General features: G+C 53.5%; 2 protein-coding genes across 5 annotated transcripts in view; one reads left to right on the forward strand and one right to left on the reverse strand.

Annotated features, from left to right (window-relative positions):
* TRIP13 (thyroid hormone receptor interactor 13) lies at positions 1 to 15,158 on the reverse strand. The gene is made up of 13 exons (XM_027519978.1): positions 14,810 to 15,158; positions 13,911 to 14,076; positions 13,675 to 13,804; positions 12,960 to 13,015; positions 12,134 to 12,224; positions 10,841 to 10,913; positions 6,229 to 6,292; positions 5,402 to 5,488; positions 5,089 to 5,195; positions 3,794 to 3,947; positions 3,457 to 3,569; positions 1,236 to 1,305; positions 1 to 949 (listed from the first exon to the last, which is right to left on the reverse strand). Exons 1-13 carry the CDS (start codon positions 14,899 to 14,901, stop codon positions 854 to 856), a joined length of 1,299 nt encoding a protein of 432 aa, XP_027375779.1. The 5' UTR covers positions 14,902 to 15,158; the 3' UTR covers positions 1 to 853.
* Positions 15,098 to 20,390, forward strand: part of BRD9 (bromodomain containing 9) — an 18,625-nt gene continuing 13,332 nt past the window's right edge. For 2 of the 4 annotated variants that reach the window (XM_027519974.1, XM_027519975.1), the window contains exons 1-5: positions 15,098 to 15,259; positions 15,880 to 16,094; positions 16,377 to 16,509; positions 18,199 to 18,259; positions 18,619 to 18,763. In XM_027519974.1, coding sequence (XP_027375775.1) covers positions 15,208 to 15,259; positions 15,880 to 16,094; positions 16,377 to 16,509; positions 18,199 to 18,259; positions 18,619 to 18,763 — 606 coding nt within the window. In that variant the 5' untranslated portion in view covers positions 15,098 to 15,207. The remainder of the gene's footprint in view (positions 15,260 to 15,879; positions 16,095 to 16,376; positions 16,510 to 18,198; positions 18,260 to 18,618; positions 18,764 to 20,390) is intronic. The other 2 variants (XM_027519976.1, XM_027519977.1) reach the window with 2 other exon arrangements.

Raw genomic sequence — 20,390 nt, forward strand, 5'->3', positions numbered from 1 at the left:
TTTTGGAAAAAAATTTTTAATACATAAAAAAATTTAAGACAAAAGGTAACATTCTTCTAAAAATGTTTTATAAAACAGTGATATGAAATTTATTTTAGCATGAGATAAAAGCAAAACAAGGTTCTGTGGAATACACCAATTATTGGCCGATTCATTTTACATCTGTTATTGGGAATCTTCGTTTAAGCCGTGACTGACGTCCTTCAACAAACGACTCACCAGGAAACATCGCCGTGAGGCCGGCCACGCTGGTCACCAGGGAGGCAGGCCCCGTCAGCTGCCCCTCCCTGACAAGCTCTGCTACCAAGAGCACTGGCCTTAAACTTTTCTCTTGATTTCTGTAACAGGAACAGGTTCTCATTCATCGCATAGTCTCCAGAACGTGTGCACTGACCAGGACGAGCTTGCAGCAGGAAGCAAATGCTGCCTTGTCTTGAGCAACGTGTACTTTTTTTAATGCTATGATTACATTCTTCTTTAAGGCAATGGCGTTTCTGTTTTGTTTCTATAAAACTTACATTAATCATCTTTTTAAATAAAACGTCAGCATTTTGGGTCCAATCAACCAAAAGCAGGATAGAATCAGGACATCTAGACAGTTCTTTATAAAGAGACACTGAGCTCAGATGATCATCTTTCAAAACAGAAAACAAGCTGTTTTGTCTTCGAACATGCAGTTAAAGTACGTAAACGCAACACACTTCTTGAGCAACACTGTGTAAGCAGAACACGCTTCTTGAACCACACCAGCCTGCAGGTCTCAGCCCTGGCCTCAGACGTCCTGCGGCAGCCGCTGCTGTGAGGAAGCGATGGCACCTTCCCGCGGTGTGCTCAGTGAGGACGGGGTGCCAGGTCACACGCACGACGAGAGCTTTTTTCTCTCCTCAAACTGCTTCTCCACGGCCAGAGACAGGGCCTGGAGGAAGCCCTCGATGGTGACGGTGGGGGCCTGGAAAACACACGGCATCGTGGCGGTCCTTGCCCTCAAGGTGGGGGTGGCCTGGGAGCACCCGCCTCCAGGGCACAAGCACTCTGAGGTGGCAGGGAGGCCCTGGGCGTGAGCTTTCCACACACCAGTGAGGTGAGCAGACACACGCTGGCCCTCCACTGCCCCTGGGCCCATCACTTCAGAAACACAGGAGGAGGCGGAAACCCCAGGGTGGTGGGCGAGACTCTCCTTGAGGCCAGCCCTGCAGACAGAGCGGGCGGCAGGGGCCCAGGGCGCAGGCACTCACCTGGATGTACAGTGCGTGAGCCAGGAAAGGGAGCTTCCTCAGGACGCGGCCACTCAGGCCCTCACTCTTCCTGTGAACATGACCACACTGGCGTCAGCTCCACATGGACCGCGGGGCATTTCAGGACAAGTCCCCGATCTTTCCCCAGAGCCCCTGGGGGGTGGGCAGTCTCCCGCAGGCCTCAGCTACAGCTCCAGGAGGGGCAGGGTCCTGACACCACCCATGGCCTCGGCCGGGGCACCGTGAGGCGGGTACAGGCCAGCTCACACCTCTGAATTCTCGCACGAGCCTGCACTGCTCCCCTCTGTCCCTCCATGGCCACTGTAACTAAGTCTCTCCGACGCCCCGCCAGCATGTCTGGCGCCTGGCGTCTGCCCACCTGAGGCCCTCACAAAGTGGATCCGGCCTCCCTGACCTCCCCAGTTCATCCAGAGTCCAGCTGTCCTCAGAGGCTCTGCTCTACCTCCCGGCTCGGGGCCACCTGAGCGCCTGTCGGTGCTGCCGGCTTGGGCTCAGGCCGGCGTGTCGGGGGTCCCCCCGTGTGCTGTGGCTCTCAGCACCTGGGCGGCAGGGTCACTGTCCTTCCCGCAGCACCGAGGCCACGGTCCGGCCCGTTCACCTGTCTCCTCTGCTCATCAGAGAAAAAGCCTCCACTTCACTTTCTTGGCCATTTGTAAAAACTTAAGACACACAGTTTAAGAATCCAGCGATGCTACAGAGAGCCTTAATCTGAAAGCCTGTCCTGTGCTGGAGCGGTGCTCTGCTCGCTGCCCATGGGCACAGGGGGAAAGCGGCTGGCCTCATCCTCCCATCCAGGAGCCCACCGTCAGGGAGGCCGGAGGGCATCTGCTGCGGGGGAGACGCCCTGGGATTCAGCCTGTGCCACCCAACCCACATCACCACCTTGGCTACTACAGGCAACGACCACCCCTGTGACCAAAGGGAATGGGCTTCTCTAGGTTGCAAAAGTGAGGTCACCCTCAGAATGGGAGAAAATACTTGCAAATGAAGCAAGTGACAAGGGATTAAATATCCCAAACATACGAGCAGCTCATGCAGCTCAGTATCAAAAAAACAAACAGCCCAATCCCAGAATGAGCGGAAGGTCTAAACAGACATTTCTCCAAAGAAGACATACCGATGGCAAACAGACACACGGAAAGAGGCTCAGCACCGCTAACCGTGAGAGAAACACAGATGAGAACTACAGTGAGGCGGCACCGCACAGGGCCAGGACAGTGACCGCCAAAACGCCTACAAGCAACACACCCTGGAAAGGCTGTGGAGAGAAGGGGACCCTCCACTACTGGTGGGAACGCAACTGACACAGCCGCTGCGGAGGGCAGCACGGAGGCCCCTTAACAACCTAAGACAGGGCCCATATGACCCAGCACCCCGCTTCTGGGCAAGTATCTTGAGAAAACCAAAATTCAAGAGATACAGGCAGTGTTGTGTTCACAGCAGCACTACGCACAACAGCCGCGACACAGACACCCAGACGCTCGCTGACGCAGATGAGGAGGGAGGCGCGGCTCACAGCGCAGGGCTACTCCACAGTGGGGAGTGAGAGAACGCATCCGCAGCAACACGGATGGGCCTGGAGACTAGCATGCCAAGTGAACCAAGACGGACAGAGAAAGACAGATGTCACATGATATCACTTACACGTGGAATCTAAAAGTTATAGACTTACCTACACAACAGAAACGGACTCAGACTTAGGAACCAAGTTTCTGGTTACCAGAGGGGTATGGGGAAGAGGGATAAATTGAGAGACTGGGATTGACACGTTGCTGTTGAGTCGCTCAGGCGTGTGTGACTCTGAGACCCCACGGGCTGCAGCATGCCAGCAGCTCCACCACACCCTGGAGTCTGCACAAACTCCTGTTCACCGAGTCAGTGGTGCCGTCCAACTAGTCATCCTCAGCCGCCCCCTTCTCTTTCTGCTTTCAGTCTTTCCCAGCATCAGGGTCTTTTCCAATGAGTCAGCCCTTCAACTCTGGATAACATACAAGCTACTACATATAAAACAGGTGACTGATAAGAATCTACTGTGGGGCAGAGGGAACTCTACTCGGTACTCTGTGATGACCTATAAAAAAGAATCTAAAGGAGTAGATATATGTATGTATAACTGAATCACTTTGCTCTACAATATTTATTGCAAATCAACTATATTCCAAAAAATGTTTTAAAAAGAAACAGAGAGGTCAGCACACACCTTGAAATTTCGCTCAGGAGGAGGCTCAACTTGGACACGTTGTTTTCAATGAAGCCAATCATCTCCAGCTCGCGGAGGGTCAGCAGCTGCTGGCGAGGGTATATGATCTGGCACTGCGGGGACAGAGGACGGGGCAGCAGAAGCATCGGGTCAGTGATTTCTCCCTGAGCGCAACATGCAGACCCAACAACTGCAGTGTTCAGTGTGAGACAGCGGGTGCAGGCCGAGTGACACCCCCTTCTGCACAGGAACCAGACATCGTACGTTATGCCAACAAATCAAGACCCCACGAGAAAGCTAGTGTGTTCTCAGGAAAGCAAGAAACAGCTCCAGGCACCCTCATCAGCTCTTCCAGGCAGGAGAGGTAGATCTTGAAGATGGCCGCTGCAGAGGGCGGCCCGATGTACTGCCTGATGTCAGCCCTGTCCACGAAGGCCACGTCGATCCTTTCTGTGATGTTGGACGTGGTCAGGATCACCACATTGGAGTGCCTGCGGGCAGAGGGTGGGCCCAGTCACCCCGGGCCACAGGGACTCGACCCCCCTGATCCGACACACGCAGTGTGAGGACAGGCCGGCACCAGGGCCCAGGCGTTCAGCCAGCTTCCCGCCCTGTGCCCACCCCCACCCCCACAACGCCTTCTGAGGCCCTGCTTCCTGCGCTCTACCTGACCCTCGCTCCTGCCAGGCTCCGGCTGCGACAGTGCAGACCCTCCCCACTCCCGGTCTGCGAGCTCCCCGCCTATGGACAACTCTCGCGGCCCCCAGCTGGACCGCTCCCTGCCCCCTTCACCACAGTGAAGCCCTCACTCTGCACAGCGTCCCTGCGCCCCAGCGCCAATACTGCCCTGACTGGGCACGGCCACACCCAGGCGTCACTCTCATTGCCCTGGAGGCTGCGGCGCCAAGCTGCACGATTCACCCTGGGGACTAGCGGCCCTCCCCTCCAGCTCCCAAACTCCCCAGAGAGGCCCCGTCATCCAGTCTGCTCACCCCTGGGCTGGCACGGAGGGGGAGGGGCGCCCTGGGGAACACACCGCCTGGCCTGCTGGGCTCGAGTCCCGGGGACGAGGCAGGGCTGCCCAGGCCCACAGGCAGCACAGAGACCACTGGCAGCGTTGTGGCCGGGGAGCACCTGGACAGCTGCCCCCGACCAACCCCGTCCTGTGACCGCAGGTAGCCAGTCCTCTGCAGGGTGAGCAGGGCTGGCACACGGGGCCCAGGAGTCTGGGCAGAGGCTGGTGAGCGTGGAGTGCGCACAGGGCCCCCACAAGCAGCTGGGAGCCATGTGCCAGGATTGGGCTTTTCACAAATGGTCACCAGAGCGGGCCTGAATCGCATGAGGCAAGGAAGGTGAGAGAGACTGCAGAGACAAGTCTCCACTCCTCCCACAGCGACAGGACGAGAGTCAGGGAGACCCCCTTTTCTGAGCAGTGGGTACCTTCTCCCCACACCAAAGCTTTGCTGTGCATTTTTAACACTTCGATAACGTAAAAAGTGCTTAATTTCTAAAAAGCTTATGTAGCACACGCTGCTTCAAACATAGAGAAGACAGAGCCCACACCCAATGCCAGACGTACTCTGAGCTGAAAAAGCTGGGGGTGAGGCTGGGGCTGTGAGTGTGCAGGGGTACCTTTTAATCTGATCAATTTGGGTCAAGACGGCATTGACAACACGGATGGCATCGGAAGGCTCGGTGCCTGCCCTGCATGCGTTACGGGAGGCGGTCAGGCTTTCCACCTGTGGGCACAGAGTGACAGGGTGGTCAGCTGGGTGGATGTGGGGGCGTGTGAACACTGCACCGAGGGCCTGAGAGGCCCCGGGCTAGGCCTGCAGGGTGCAGCCTGTGGGGCTGGACAAGCACGGGCGGGCGGCCCCGGCAACGCCGAAGGCCACCCAGTCCTGCGCTTCCTCCGCTCACAGGTGTGACGTCTCAACACACCCACCTCATCGATCAGCACGAACACCAAAGCATCCTTGTCATCAATCAAGTCCTGAATCTTCTGGAACATCCTAGTCACCAGCTTGCCACTCTGGAAACAGAACCCTCCTCATCATCAACTCGCACTTTTCAGGCTGCCTGGTGCACACGTGCGCCCACCGTCTCCACCTGGCTGCGCTCTGACCCCAGGGGGCCCCACAAGCCCACCGTCTCCTGACAGCCCCTTGGGAAACTTCCTGAATCAGAGAAGCCAGGTCTGCAGGGAACCTAGAGGCCTGCCCTCCTGGTGTCCTGGGCGGGGCCACACTTGCACCTCGGCCCCCCTTTCCCTCCCCAGCGGTCCTGGAGGGGCTGGGTCTCGGGTGCACATCGGCCAGGCGCACCTCCTCCGGGCACTCCTGTCCCTGCCCACCACCCGCCAGGGGCACCGTCCGACTCGGGCCCCGCAGCAGAGCCCCCCAGAGCTGAGGGCGGCTGTGACATCACCTGGCCTGAGTGCCTCAGCTCACAGCTGGCGGACAGGCTCAAGCTGAGGGTGTGGTCCCATCGGAAGGCGGCCCCGCCCTCCTCAGGTAACACTGAACGGCCCGTGCCCCAGCCCGGGTCTGGAGGTGACAAGCAGAGGGTCCTCTCAGGCCTCAGATGGTTTCCAGGTTATCACTACACTCTGGAACTTTCCTCTGACCACACAGTCAGAGCCCCTGTTCACATTCCTATTTCACCTATTTCTCTCCTAAAGCTTTTGGAGGAAAAGAGTTTGCCTAATCCACTGGACAAGTTTTCAGCTGCATGGTGGACAATCCAGAGAACCGGATTAGTATAAATACTTACCTCTGAAAACCACTTAGAAAAGAGGCTGTGGCTGTTTATTTCAACTAACTGGCCATATCGGTACCTAAGATGGTTTAAAAAAAGACGGACAGCAATTGTTACAAGTCAGTCCAACAACATCCCTGGCGGCAACCACCTCTGTCTCTATAACGCAACACTGCTTAAGTGTCCAGCAAGCTGATAATGACTACTCTGTTACTACTGACCCAGGATGAGGTACCTGCAAACTGTATACTCATAGTTATGAACAATCTTAACGAGATGTGCCAACATCAATAGTTCTAGTTGGAGCAAACTAAGCGTCTCAAACTGAATGGTATCTTCATTTCGGTTAAAGCAAGAAAAAGTGGTGGTAAGATGGTGGAGCAGAAGGACATGTGCTCATCTTCTCCTGCGAGAACTCCAAAATTTCAACTCGCTGCTGAACCACCATCAACAGGAGAATGTTGGATCCCACCAAGAAAAGACAGCCCACATCTAAGGGCAAAGGAGAAGCCCCAGCAATATGGTAGGAGGGGCAAAAACCACATTTGGAATCAAACCCCATACCTGCCAGAGATGCTCAGAGGGCACAAATAAAACCTTGTGCACACAGGATCCAGGGACCCCACAGAGACTTAGCCAGACCTGCCTGTGAGTGTTTGAGTGTCTCCTGCAGAGGCATGGGGGGTCAACAGTGGCCTGCCGTGGGCACAGGGGCTCTGGCTGCAGCAGACCTGGGAGGCGCGGCATGTGGCCTAAGTCCTTTTGGAGGAGATTGCCATTATCTCTATCACTGAGCCACTGAGCAGACGACGCACAAACTGCAGAACAATTATACCAGAGTTCTCGCACTGTGATGAAACTTCTAGGACCCACAGCATATGTGCCAACCTGGGCATCCAGCAAAGGGACTGACTGAGAACCCCCAGGGAATTTGACTTTAGAGGCCAGTGGGATTTGATTACAGACTTTCCAAAGCACTGGGGAAACAGACTCTTGGAGGGCACAAACAAAACCTTGTGTGCACCAGGACCCAGGAGAAAGGAGCCGTGACCCCCCAAGAGACTGAGCCAGACCTGCCTGTGAGGGAAAGAGATGGGAATACCAGACCACCTGACCTGCCTCCCAAGAAATCTGTATGCAGCTCAAGAAGCAAGTTAGAAATGGACATGAAACAATGGACTGGTTCCAAATGGGGCAAGGAGTACGTCAAGGCTGCATATTGCCACCCTACTTATTTAACTTATATGCCGAATATATCATGCGAAATGCCAGACTGGATGAAGCACAAGCTGGAATCAAGATTGCAGGGACAAATATCAATAACCTCAGATATGCAGATGACACCACCCTTATGGCAGAAAGCGAAGAGGAACCAAAGAGCCTCTTGATGAAAGTGAAAAAGGAGAGTGAAAAAGTTGGCTTAAAACTCAACATTCAAAAAACAAAGATCTGGGCATCTGGTCCCATTACTTCATGGCAAATAGAAGGGGAAATGGTGGAAACAGTGACAGACTTTATTTCCTTGGGCTCCAAAATCACTGAGGACAGTGACTGCAGCCATGAAATTAAAAGATACTTGCTCCTCAGAAGAAAAGCTATGACCAACCTAGACAGCATATTAAAAAGCAAAGACATTATTTTGCCGACAAAGGTCCATCTAGTCAAACTATGGTTTTTCCAGTAGTCACGTATGGATGTGAGAGTTGGATCATAAAGAAAGCTGAGCACCAAAGAATTGATGCTTTTGAACTGTGGTCTTAGAGAAGACTCTTAAGAGTCCCTTGGACTGCAAGGAGATCAAACCAGTTGATCCTAAAGGAAATCAGTCCTGAAGTTCATTGGAAGGACTGATGCTGAAGCTGAAGCTCCAATACTTTGGTTACCTGATGTGAAGAACTGATTGACTAGAAAAGACCCTAATGCTGGGAAAGACTGAAGGCAGAGGAGAAGGGGACGACAGAGGATGAGATGGTTGGATGGCATCACCAGCTCAATGGACAAGAGTTTGAGCAAGCTCTTGAGAGTTGGTGATGGAGGGAAGCCTGGTGTGCTGCAGTACATGGGGTCACAAAGAGTCAGACATGATTGAGCAATTGAACTGAAGAATACTTAATAGTTTTTTGGTTGTTTAGCCACTCAGTCGTGTCTGACTGTGCGAACCCATGGACTGTAGCCCACCAGGTTCCTCTGTTCATGGAATTTCCCAGACAAGAATACTGGACTGGGTTAGCATTTCCTTCTCCAATAGTTAATATAACTAGTTAAATACAATTAATTCTTAATACTGTTTTTAGTCTACTTATAATTTATATTTCTGTGTTCAAAAACCATTATCTGTATTAACGTGGCAAACAAATCAAAACATAAGCATCAAAAGTCTGCCCACAGTTGAACATTTTTTTTTCCTTCCACAAAACCCAAAGGAATGTGAGAATTTGTTTTCCAGCACAAAATCACTTCCCTCAAACCTGGAGCCCTGGAAAGCTCAAAGGGAACCTGACACACGCTGTCTGAAATCCAGCACTAATACTCCATCTACCATGAAGTCAGTGAGGGCTCTGGATGCACTTAGATCTGATTAAAATCAAACAGGAAACGGCCAGCAGAGAAGCCAACTCCCAGATCTTTTTTACAGTTTCTTTCATGTTGAGAAACCACAAAAAAAAAAAAAAAAAAAAAATTACCTTAAAAAGTATCACTGACTTTCCAGTTGAAAAACATCATGTAGTAATTTTGTTTACAGATGAGGAGAAGGGGGAGGTAGACAACCTGGTGAATACAGCCTGGGTTGGATGTCACAAGATTAACTATAAAGCATTGTGATTATTAAGCAAAGTGTACTTAAGTTAATAAAGCAAAAAGGCTTGCGAAGGCTTCTTCTTGCCACAAAATAAATACCAGTTTCCAGATCTTTGTACTGGAAAACGTCACATTTCTTATAATAACACCTTCACCTTCCACTGTTTTAGGAAACTGCCCTCGGAGATTATCAAACACAGATGTGTTTCACTATGTCAAGACAAAGGCCAAGATACTGAGCATAAAACAAAGGCCTGAAACAGAGCAACTTCCCTACTTTTAAGACAGTTTTGAAAAGAAAACAGATTTAAAAGTAAATCTCACAGGATTTCCTCTTCTGAAGTCATACTAGGCTAAAAGGGTGATTTACCTTCTGCCTTAACCAACTAGAAAACTAGACAAAACAGTGAAACAGCGTCTGTGAAGGGCGCCAGACAACATAATCGGGGACTGTGACCTGGGAGGCGGCAAGCGGCAGGCGCGACGGCTCTGATCTCCTGCCTGGAGTGACACTGGAGGGGACCCAGGAGGAGAGGCCGGGGCAGCGAGCTGAGGAGACAGAGGCCAGAGTTCAAGGAGCTGAGGTGTCTGGTGGCTACAGAGCAGGGATCCAGGGAGGAGGGAGACACAGGAATGAAGCCCGGCGACTGTCATGGGGCAGCAGCGTGTGAAGAGGGAGCCCAGCGCTAGAGTGCTCGAGACCCCAGGGCCAAGGGGCGAGAGTACTTGCTGCTGAGGCCCCTGAATGGTCCTCCTGAGGGTGAAGTCTGGACCACACTGAGACCACTCTTGAAAAAGCTTAAACACAGACCTCAAAAGGATCACACCAAACACAAGTACACAAACCCCCGTCAGAATAAAACCCAGCAGTCATTATAGACAAACAAGAGAATCCAGTCACTTCAAATCATTATGTCCACATTCAACAATTACCTGGCACACCAAGAAGCAGGAACATATGACCCATAACCAGACCCAAATGATAACGAGGATGGAATTGGTAGACACAGCTTACAAGCATAAACAGAACTGAACAATCTTCAGACAAGAAAATCACTCTCAGAGATGGAAATTTCGCTGAACAGAAGTAAAAGCAGATCAGATACTGCAGAAAAACTAACCAAAATGAAACTCAGAAAATTTTTAAAACTTGAAAAAAGATGAAAGAGCACACGAGTGGCCTGCAGAGTGGCCTGCAGGGCAGCATGAGACAGTCAGAGCAGGGGAATGAGCTGAAGAGCTAACACCCAAATAGTCTCCAAATGCAGTGGAACCATAAATCCCTAAACGGACTACACTCAAAAGAATGAACTACCAATATACATGCTGTAGCGTGGGTGAACTTTGAGAAACGCTATGGTAAGTGAGCAGAACCATCAGAAAAGACTACTACATATTGCGTGAGTCCAATTCCAGGAAACGTCCAGAATAAGTAAACGCAGTGGAACCGCAAATCCGCAAACGGACAACACTCAAAAGCGGCAGACAAACCCAGTGCTAGGCTTGGATGGCAGACAGATGGTCCACACAGACATCAAGCAAGTGGGGAACGGTCGAACCAAAGCGAGCAGAGACGCGCTCCTCCAAGTGTACACAGGGTGGTCACCACGAGAGGTCCCGTGCTGGTCCCAGGGTGAGTCTCAGCACGTGTAACAAGACTGGAATCAGAGCTCAAGACTATGTGAGTACAGAAGGATTCGTTACATTACACCGAGACACCTACTATTCATGTAAGATGATTTAAAAATAGAAGCAGCTTCTCCCATCATTACAGCTGAAACAGAGCAAGCCCGCCTCTGCGGCTCCTCTCTCAAATCACCAAAGTTACCTGCTCGAGAGTCTGATGGTCAATTTCTGGGCTAAAGCTTTACACAGCGACGTTTTTCCAGTTCCTGGAGGACCTGTAACAAAATGCAAACAGATAAGTATAAGTTAGTGCTGTAACAGATTTCTTGAAGCAGTAGTTGCATTATTCACAGGATATAACATATGGAACAGACTGTAATGCTATAAATGTTATCCTCACAAGAATCACTTAAGTTACTGATAATCTGTTAACAGCGTAAATACTAGAAAACATCACCAGGAGCTTCTTTGCCCGTAATCCACTCTGATTTCTTTCCACCTTCACTGAAACCCTCTCTGTCCCTACATGTCTTCTATGAAATCCGCTGATTATGAAAATCCACCTTTCAAAGGTCAAACAAGCCTTTCCTGATAACCATCAGGCGCTCAAGGCACTGGTGTTTGGTGTTCCTGAAGCCCACGGCACCCGCGTCTTTCATTCCAGCTCCACACACATGGGCCCGAACCTCAAGCTACATAGGGAGAGCGGTCGGGCAAGGCCTGGGCGCTGTGTGCCCCTCAGCACAGCATCTGACAGGAGCGGAGGACGCTGACATGGGAGCACAAATGCGTGCAGTAGAAAACGATGACGTTCTGTTCTGGCCGTCTGTGTTCTCCGTGACTCACAAGTACGCATGTGAGCGACTCTAACGGGCGCTGCGCAGCACCAAGTGAGACACCTTGTGACCGCCTTCTCCGGCTCTAGTGTCAAGAAATTTGCCAAGACACCCTAAAGGCACTGTTTTCATAAAACTGAACACAAGCCTACAGTCTTCATTGTATAAAGAAGCTAATAATGCTTTTAATTATAGCTCTTACCTCGCTGTAATTTGGGCTTTCTCTCAATTCTTTGTCTCTCTTGGGATAGTAACAATAACAACAGCAACAAAAAAGCCCCCCAGTATTCTCTTCCGAGAACTAGGCAGAGTTCTGTGAAGTGCGGGCTTTTGCAGTTTGTTCCATCGAGGAAAGCTCCAAGGGTACTATGAAGAAATGCAAGGCAGCTGCTACCCTGAGAAACCCATAACCAGCGGGAAACGAGGCAGGTATTTGGAAAGCTGAATAACAGCATAAAAAGTCACAAGGGATGCTCAGGTGGCTGCCCCATGAAGGGTCAAGTAACCAAAGCAGAGAGCATGTACATGGCTGGCTTCACAGAGGACGGCATTCCTGGCCCCACGAGGAAGAAGGAGCTGTAACTCTTCGCAGGACAAAGGCAGGAAGAAAGCCTGACTCCACGCAATTTTAGTTTGTCAAACGAAACCAAAATGCTTACCGTGAAGCAGCACCACCCGGTTCCAGGTGATGAGGTTACTGTCGACATTCTTGTCTGAAAACAGTAAAGTTGTCATCACGTAGTCGAGGAGCTGCATGAAGAAAGAAAAGACAGAGTCAAGCCCTTGGCAGAGCAAAGGTTCAGCTGAACGTGCCCTGAAGGAGCAGAAGGAAGGAGAGTCTTCAGAGGCTGCCAAGCACACTCAGGCTTTCACCTCAAAAACATCTTAAAATCTAAGAGGACAAGTGCTGGGTGTGACTATTACAAGGATAAAAGAAAACTCAAAGGTCACTTAACTGAGGGCTACACCAGGTAAGTGAGCTCCTTCCTCTGGGACACCGCACTGGACAAGCTGCGTTTGCTAAAAGAACAGCCGGGGCTCTGGGGTCCCCGTGGCTCCTAGGGGAGCCAGAGTGGGTGGCGGGGGTGGTGGGGACGGAATTCTGGCATCCTCCCCTCCCTCATCTGTGTGCAGAAGGACTCTTCACCTTGAAGGGGGCTCAGACATGGTAGTACCCGCTCAGATCGCCCAACCTGTTCTGCCCCTTGGCACTGCCTTCTCAGCCCACAGGTTCCTAAGAGTGTGACCCAGTGCCAGTGGGTTCACTTTTGAACCCTCCCCCTTCTCCCGAGGGGAACTCCCCAGAGTACAGCTCCACTCAGAGCAAGCCCAGAGGAGACGCCCAGGACAGAAGACAGACTCCCAGGGCAGGGGTTGCTGGCAAGCAGCACTCCTAGAAGCCCACGTGACATAAGAGGCGCTAGAGAGAACACAATAATGATTCACCTAAAACATGGAAGCCTTTCAGGAAAAAGCATAACTCACATGAGATTTGACTTCCATGTCATACACCAGGCTGTCCCAAAGCCCATGGAATTCAGCTGAGAGAACAAAACAAAACCAAATGTTAGGAAAGCAAGCCTTGCGCCTACTGGTTACATCCACCCTGAGCCGCAGACATCCTCAACTGCTCCAGACGCGGCAAGCTGCAATTCTGGTTACAGAGAAGCTAAACTTTCAAAGTCATTTCTAAGTTAAAGATGTTGAATAAGCGGCAGTCACATGTGGCTTTGGGCAGATAATGAACCTTCTGTGGACCTGCACGTGGACCCAAGCACTGCCCTGAACTCACCACTCTCCCCACAGGCCAATGCTCTGGCAGGGCCTAGTGGCAGGTGGAGTCTAGCTTTCAAGACGTCAGGCCTAACCTGGATTAGACGTGGGATTCAGCCGGCTAGATCCCATTGGCACAGAGAAGTACAGAGAAGGTGGGAGGAAGCAGTGGTCCAGCAAGACTGACCAACTAGGCAGGAAAGAAGAGCGACGGCCTCATCCTCAACTAGCACCAGCTTCGAGAGACCCATCCAAGTAGCCTCATACTGGAAATTTCTACTTTTCTCTCCTGTGATAAACTTCCTAACAGATAGAACGCACTAAAACTCTACACAACAGACACACAATATCTCCGAGCCTGAGGTGTGCGCTGCCTTCCGCCCTGCTGTCGTAGGCTTGTGCCACCTGCTGTGTCTGTCACAGGTACCTGCAGGCAGAACCCAGTGATTTGCCGCGATGATGTTTTCTGTCTCTTCCTCCAGGTTCTCACTGCTGGGGCCATCCTCGTTCAGCTGGAAGATGTGAAGTGCAATATTGCACGCGCTCAAATCAATGGGCTGTGATGAGAACGAAAATCAAATAAATCTATACAACACACTATCGAAACAGCAAATGTTCTTGGGCCACGGGTTAACTGTTTCTCAGCTCTGAGAATTAAGTTACCTGTGGATCTTTAGCCTTTAATTCCGTGTCAACAATAGACACAGACTGCACATTTCTGGTGAGAAAAGGCTCGTCAAACTCAGACCAGGTGTAATCACCAAACACAATGTTATGCCTGTTGAGTAGCTTTCTAACACTCAGCTTTATATCCTCTTTCTTTGCAGTGCTAGGAACACAAAACACATAAAATCAGATCTGAGTTAAAAAAAAAACAAAAAACCTAACATCTTAAGAAAGAGTGATTAAAAGCAAAACAGACCATAGTGGGAAAAATGCACCCATGGAGAGGGCTGGCGGGAGGGCCTGCCTGGGAGTGATCTGGTACCGCTGGCGGTAACTGCAGGCTGTATGACCCAGGGAAGCTGCCCAAGGACTCTGCCCAGGCCCCTCAGAGGCAGGGGGTGCAGGCAGAGTCGGTGCCACCCAGGCAGCTGGTCAGCAAGCTGGAACTGCTGCCTAGGTGCCAGCCCCCCCCAGCTGGGAAACAGCAGCAAGTCACGGGAGAATGAAACGCCCACAGCTGGGGGCCCCAGACGAGTTTCCCGGGCTGGGGTCCACCCTCAGCCCCTGCCCCCCGCGCTCGCTGCCTGCCCGAGGGCCCAGGCCCTTCAGCGGCCCCTGCGGCGGTGTCTGCTCCCCAGAGCACCCGGCCCCGCGGAGACCCGCCGCCGCCAGCACCTCCGGGGCCCATCGTCCCGAGGGCCTGGCCGGGGAGAGGGGATGGTGGGCGAGGGTGAGGGCGCAGGGGCGTTTCCTAAAACTGAGTCTCCGGGGTCGGCGTTGCCGGGCTCGGCGGGGCTTGAGGCCGGGGTCTGGGCCGACCCTGTCAGGGCGGGTCTGCTCGGAGCGGGGTCCCGTCAGGTCGGACACTGCCAGGGTCGGGCCGAGGCTGGGCTCACCTGCCGCTCCGCTGGTGCACCTCCACGTGGACCGTGGGCGCCTCGGCCACGCAGGGCAACGCCTGCTTCAGGTCTCCCACAGCTTCGTCCATGTCGGCGCCGCCGCTAGAAGCCGCGGGGAGCGGGCCGTCCCTTCGCCGCCGGCGCCTCGCGCAGCGCCCCGCCACCTCAGCAGCCTCGGCCCTCAGGCGGCGCCCCGCGCGCTTCAAACCTGCCGCGCGCGGCGCACCGCCCCCTTACCCGGAAGCGCCGGCGCAAGCGGGAGCGTCACTTCCGGCCGCCGCAGCCGCTTCCGGCGCGGCCCGGCGAGCTCCGCGGGCTAGGCGGGCAGCGGGCCGGGGCCGGCGCGCGGCGGCCGCGCTCCAGGCGGGCTCGCTGCTGCCCTGGGCGCTGCCGCCATGGGCAAGAAGCACAAGAAGCACAAGACCGAATGGCGCTCGTCGTACGAGGGTGAGGCGGCGGCGCGCTTTGTGACGCCGGGCGGGCGTTCGCGGTGGCGGGGTCCCGGGCTCGAGGGCGGGGACGCGGGCGCGCTCACCGGGCCCCGGGGACGCGGCTCTCGGGCGTCCGCCCCCGCTGTCGCCGCGCCCTGGAGAAAAGCGTGGAGCATCCCTGTTCTTCGGCCGTGTTTCCTGAGGTCTCTCCCCGCCTGCGCGCTGTCCTGCTCCCTGTGTCAGGGATCCCGCACCGGGGGGCTGCAACAGGGCGGGAAGGGGGCGACCCGGGGCCCGGAGCTAGCGGGCCGGGATTGGGCCCCGGGGCCCCAGGCGTGGTCTGGTTCCTCCGACAGTGGCCTGGAGACCCCCCTTTCGTCCGGTGGAGAATAACTGGGCGGGGAGGGGAAGGAGCCCCCTATTACCGTTCTTTGCACTCACTGCCATCTTTTTCTAATGGTTTTGGCAGTGCCCTGCTGCTCACCTTAGCTCGGCTTGTCCTCCCACCTTCCCGGACGTCAGTGACCTCCCGGTGTCCCCTCACCTTGGGCCGAGGTGCCGCCGGCTGGGTAGCAGTGTGTGCTGCTGAGCGGCCTCCCCAAGCTCATACGGTGAAGGCCCCCTCTGTGTCCACAGACTATGCAGACAAGCCCTTAGAGAAGCCCCTGAAGCTGGTCCTCAAAGTTGGAGGAAGCGAAGTGACGGAACTCTCGGGGTCCGGCCACGATTCCAGTTACTACGATGACAGGTCAGACCATGAGCGGGAGAGACACAAGGAGAAGAAGAAGAAGAAAAAGAAAAAGTCGGAGAAGGAGAAGCACCTTGACGATGAAGAAAGGAGGAAGCGAAAGGTGAACGAGGGTGGCCCAAATCCCCTGGCAGGGGAGGGGGGCTGGACGGAGCCAGGGCTTCCTGGGCTCCGGCCGGGGTGTCCTCTCTGGCGGAGCACACCCCGCAGAGTCAGGGCCTCCCGTTTCTCATCTCGCCCGGCCACTGTGGAGGGTCTCTGGAAGTGTGGGGTCTGCAGTGAGAAGGGTCCCGGAAGAGGCTTTTCGCTCTCAGCACCCCCTTAGAGACAGGAGGTCTGTTGAAAACCACTTCATTGCCCTCGCTGCCTTGACCCTGCCTCGCAGGAGGAGAAGAAGCGGAAACGGGAGAAGGAGCACTGTGACACAGAGGGGGAGGCCGACGACTTTGACCCGGGGAAGAAGGTGGAGGTGGAGCCGCCCCCCGACCGGCCGGTGCGAGCGTGCCGGACGCAGCCAGGCAAGTGGTGGCATTCGGAGCATCCTGGAGCTGGGGGGCTTGTCGTGGGGAGCAGCAGTTGGCTTTCTGCCCTTGGGCTTGGGGAGACGCCTAGGACGGAAGGAGCCACACTCTCCATTCCAGGGCCTCACAGAGGAGCTGGGCCGGCCTGAGTTTCTTGCTGCTCGCTTCGAGCTTCTAGAGCAGGGCTTGGCCCACCGCGGCTCCTGGCCTCTTAGCGCGAGAGCCCCAAGAAGGTCCTTGGAGATGGGAGGAGGCCAGCGCTGGCGTCAGTCGTTCGGGCTCTTAGATCCCCGGGAGCTGTGCTGGTTTCAGCCAAGGAAACCTGGAAAGCTCAGGCCCCCTCTGATCTGTGTGGGCAGTTCCCTCAGGTTTCAGACTGTCAGGTGCCTCTTGGGGGAGGCCCGCTGGCTATGACTGGAGGTCTGACCACCTCGGATTTGCTGGGGGAGCGGGGAGACATTGTCTTGTGGTCATGGAGGTGGTGTTTGCTGGTAGCCCCACTCCCGGGGAGCAGTAAGACATGCGGACACTGGGCCTGCTGTGGGGGAGACAGGTCGGCATAGGGCAGCAGCTGCTCAGCTGAACATGGCTGTGGGATGCCTGCGGCTGCGGCTAAGTCGCTTCAGTCGTGTCCGACTCTGTGCGACCCCATAGACGGCAGCCCACCAGGCTCCCCTGTCCCTGGGATTCTCCAGGCAAGAACACTGGAGTGGGTTGCCATTTCCTTCTCCAATGTGTGAAAGTGAAAAGTGAAAGGGAAGTTGCTCAGTTGTGTCCGACTCTTAGCAACCCCATGGACTGCAGCCCACCAGGCTCCTCTGTCCATGGGATTTTCCAGGCTGTGGAATGCCTGCGGTTGCTAGTAATCGCTCAGCTCATTCACACCACCTGTTGAGCGCCCTCCCCCGTGTGCCTGGAAAGCCTGTGGTCAGATGATGTTTCCTTGGGCCTCTTCTAGTCTCGCTCAACCGTGTTGCCCTGGTGACCGGAGTGACCCCAAGAACCCTGGTTCCTTGGTGGAGAAGAGCATTTGGAACCCCACATCTAGGGCTCTGGGTGCAGCCCTGGGGACACAGCGGGGAAGACTATATACTTAAGTGCTCTTGTGGAGGAAACCTGACTGAGCTCTGCTCACGCTCCCTGGAAGCCGTGCTTCCGTGCTGTGCGGCCAGAGGTGTAGTTAATAGAGTCCTCACGAGGACCCTGGTCTTATCGCCAGTTTACTAGTGAGCAGAGGCGTGAGCAGAGAATACGTGTAGTTAATAGAGTCCTCACGAGAACCCCGGTCTTATCCCCATTTTACTAGTGAGCAAAGGTGTGAGCAGAGAATACCAATTGAATGCTATCAGGGCATTCATTGGCGACTTCTGTTCAAAGGCTTGATTGTATCTCCTCACCTTGTCTGGAGCGTCCTAGGCCCAGGAGGTGGAGGCTGGGGATAGGGTGGCGCGTGACGGCCCGTCTTGGTTGCCTCAGGGGGGTTGGGGGGGCTGCTGCTGGGTCCCCAGCTGCACTGGGCGGGGACCGTGCGTGGGTTTGCTAACCTTCTCATCTGCTTCTCGCGTGAGCCTGGAACACTGGAACGGAATAGATTAAGAAGGATCATGAAATTGGTGTTTGCTTTATGGTGAAGTGTCAGCGACACACTTTTGTTTATTTTTACTTTTTCCATTTTTAAATCGGCAGCTGAAAACGAGAGCACACCTATTCAGCAGCTGCTGGAGCACTTCCTCCGCCAGCTCCAGAGGTAAAGGGTGCTTCCGAGGGGCTTCTGCTGGGGCATCTGGGGTCTTCTCTCCGAGTGCTCTTGCCTTCGCAGGGGGTGGGTGTGCCTGTGGGAGCAGGGCTCAGGGTTCCAAGAACCCCGAAGTTGGCACCAGGGGTCAAACGCCAGAGGGTGGGGTCATGGCAGGACCCAGGACGGTAGTTTTGGAGTTTTTAGTGTATCCAAAATACCACAGTCTGAAAGAGTATAAATTTTGTTAATTTTAAGAAGCAACCTTAAGTTTTGGTTAATTGCCTCAGATTTCTTACTGTGAGGTGTTTGGTTCAAACACTTAGGTCTTGGGGTTTTTTCAGTTTAAATAAAGATATTTGTGTTTTCAGAAAAGATCCTCATGGATTTTTCGCTTTTCCTGTCACGGATGCAATCGCACCTGGGTACTCGATGATAATAAAGCACCCAATGGACTTCGGCACGATGAAGGACAAGATCGCAGCGAACGAGTACAAGTCAGTCACGGAGTTCAAGGTAGGTTACTGCACCTCCTGAAGGCGTCGCCAGGAAGCTCCGCGTGTGTTCACGCACAGCAGGCCCTTCATACGGCTGTGGTTGCCTGCAGTTGCAAGCTTTGTGGGTGTTTCTGTGTTGGGCTGGTGTTTTGAAAATACAGGGGTCAGTTGTAACTTTCTCCAAGTTTTGGTCTAAAAGTCGGCCTGTGTCTTGCGTGCTAGTGGGCGTTCGTTTCTTAAGTTACTGTTTTGGCTTAAACAGACATGTCGGGTCCAGTGAGGGTGTGTTTGATTTGACCTGCAGTGTAATTTTTCTAACGTAATTAACTGGGGGTTTAGATCTTTTAGGATCATAGTTTTTTGTCTCTTGAGTACTCTGTTGCTGACTCTCTGTTTTTCAGCACTGGCTGTGAAAGGTGAAAGCTGCTTTTTGGCATTCAGATTCAGGGGAAGATAAATGTCTGTCAGCGTTGACAGTGATGCCATTTAGAAAAAGGCGGTGCGTTTCTTTCTTAGGTTCTGTTCCCTTTGGCCAAGCTTGGCTTTCCTATTTTGCTTACTGGTGAACTCACTGGAAGTGTTGGCTGACCTGTGACTGAAAGGTGGGTGGGAGAAAAGGAAAGGTTTCCCGGGAAGTTCGGGCAGGTGGTCACCTGCATCTGGGTCCTGAAGTGCACCCATCCACCTGTGGGCCCAGTCTGGTCAGTCGCCCAGTGACAAAGCTGAGATGTGAAGAGTGTCACCCTGTCCCCCGTGGTGACCTGAGCCTGTCATAGTCGGGACCTGCGACACGGGCTTTATGGCCTCGGCCCAGCCTTGGGGACACTGGCCTGGTGGGGGAACGACTCTAGGTGGCACGCACCACCGTGACAGTCGCTGCCATCCTGAGGCTGACTCCCCTGTCAGGCGTGCCGTAAGCAGTTTGGCTAGGGTGACAGAATACTGACGTTTCAGGGCGTTTGCCTTTAATGTAAGTTGTTCACTTATTTTAGGGTCAAGTGTTTTTCTAGTGGTACTAGAGTAACCATCTGTAGGCAGAATTTCAAATTCTATGAAATAACTTTAGAGATAGAGGGCATGCCCACCTCTCAGGTTATCCCTCTGCTTTGCTCAAAAGAACTGGTTGTTGGTTCTTGTTCCCGTTAATGTCCAAGTTCCTTCCAAGGAGAGGGAAGGGGGCAGGTCAGGAAAGAAGCGGAGGAACCAGCATTTTACCCCCGTGAAGTGTGTGTGCTGTGTTCAGAAAGGATTACAGTTTGGCAAGCTTCTCATTCAAGCAAGTGAAGATTAATGAAGTTATGAAAATCTCTCAAAGTTTTTAAAAATGATTCCTGGATTACTCAGCCACAAAGAAGAGTGAAACATCATTTCACTTTTGCAGCAATGTTTGCAGCGACGTGGATGAAGTTAGAGGTTATACTCAGTGAAGTGCGTCAGGCAGATGTTACACGGCACCACTTACAAGGGGAATCTAAACGATGATGCAGATGAACTTGTCTGCACAACAGAAACAGACAGAACGAGTGGCGGCTGCCGGAAGGGCAGGGCTGCTGCTGCTAAGTCGCTTCAGTCGTGTCCGACTCTGTGCGACCCCATAGATGACAGCCCACCAGGCTCCCCCGTCCCTGGGATTCTCCAGGCAAGAA

This window comes from Bos indicus x Bos taurus, chromosome 20 (assembly GCF_003369695.1).
Source record: "Bos indicus x Bos taurus breed Angus x Brahman F1 hybrid chromosome 20, Bos_hybrid_MaternalHap_v2.0, whole genome shotgun sequence".
Taxonomy (NCBI): Eukaryota; Metazoa; Chordata; class Mammalia; order Artiodactyla; family Bovidae; genus Bos; species Bos indicus x Bos taurus.

What these genes read in the sequence shown, in the direction of transcription:
- TRIP13 (XM_027519978.1), bottom strand. Translation starts at nt 14,901, where the DNA reads ATGGACGAAGCTGTGGGAGACCTGAAGCAGGCGTTGCCCTGCGTGGCC. An exon ending in TCACTGGGTTCTGCCTGCAG is followed by an intron (nt 13,016 to 13,674) that starts GTACCTGTGACA and finishes TTGTTCTCTCAG; the next exon opens with CTGAATTCCATGGGCTTTGG. An exon ending in TGTTCGTGCTGATCGATGAG is followed by an intron (nt 5,196 to 5,401) that starts GTGGGTGTGTTG and finishes CTGTGCCCACAG; the next exon opens with GTGGAAAGCCTGACCGCCTC.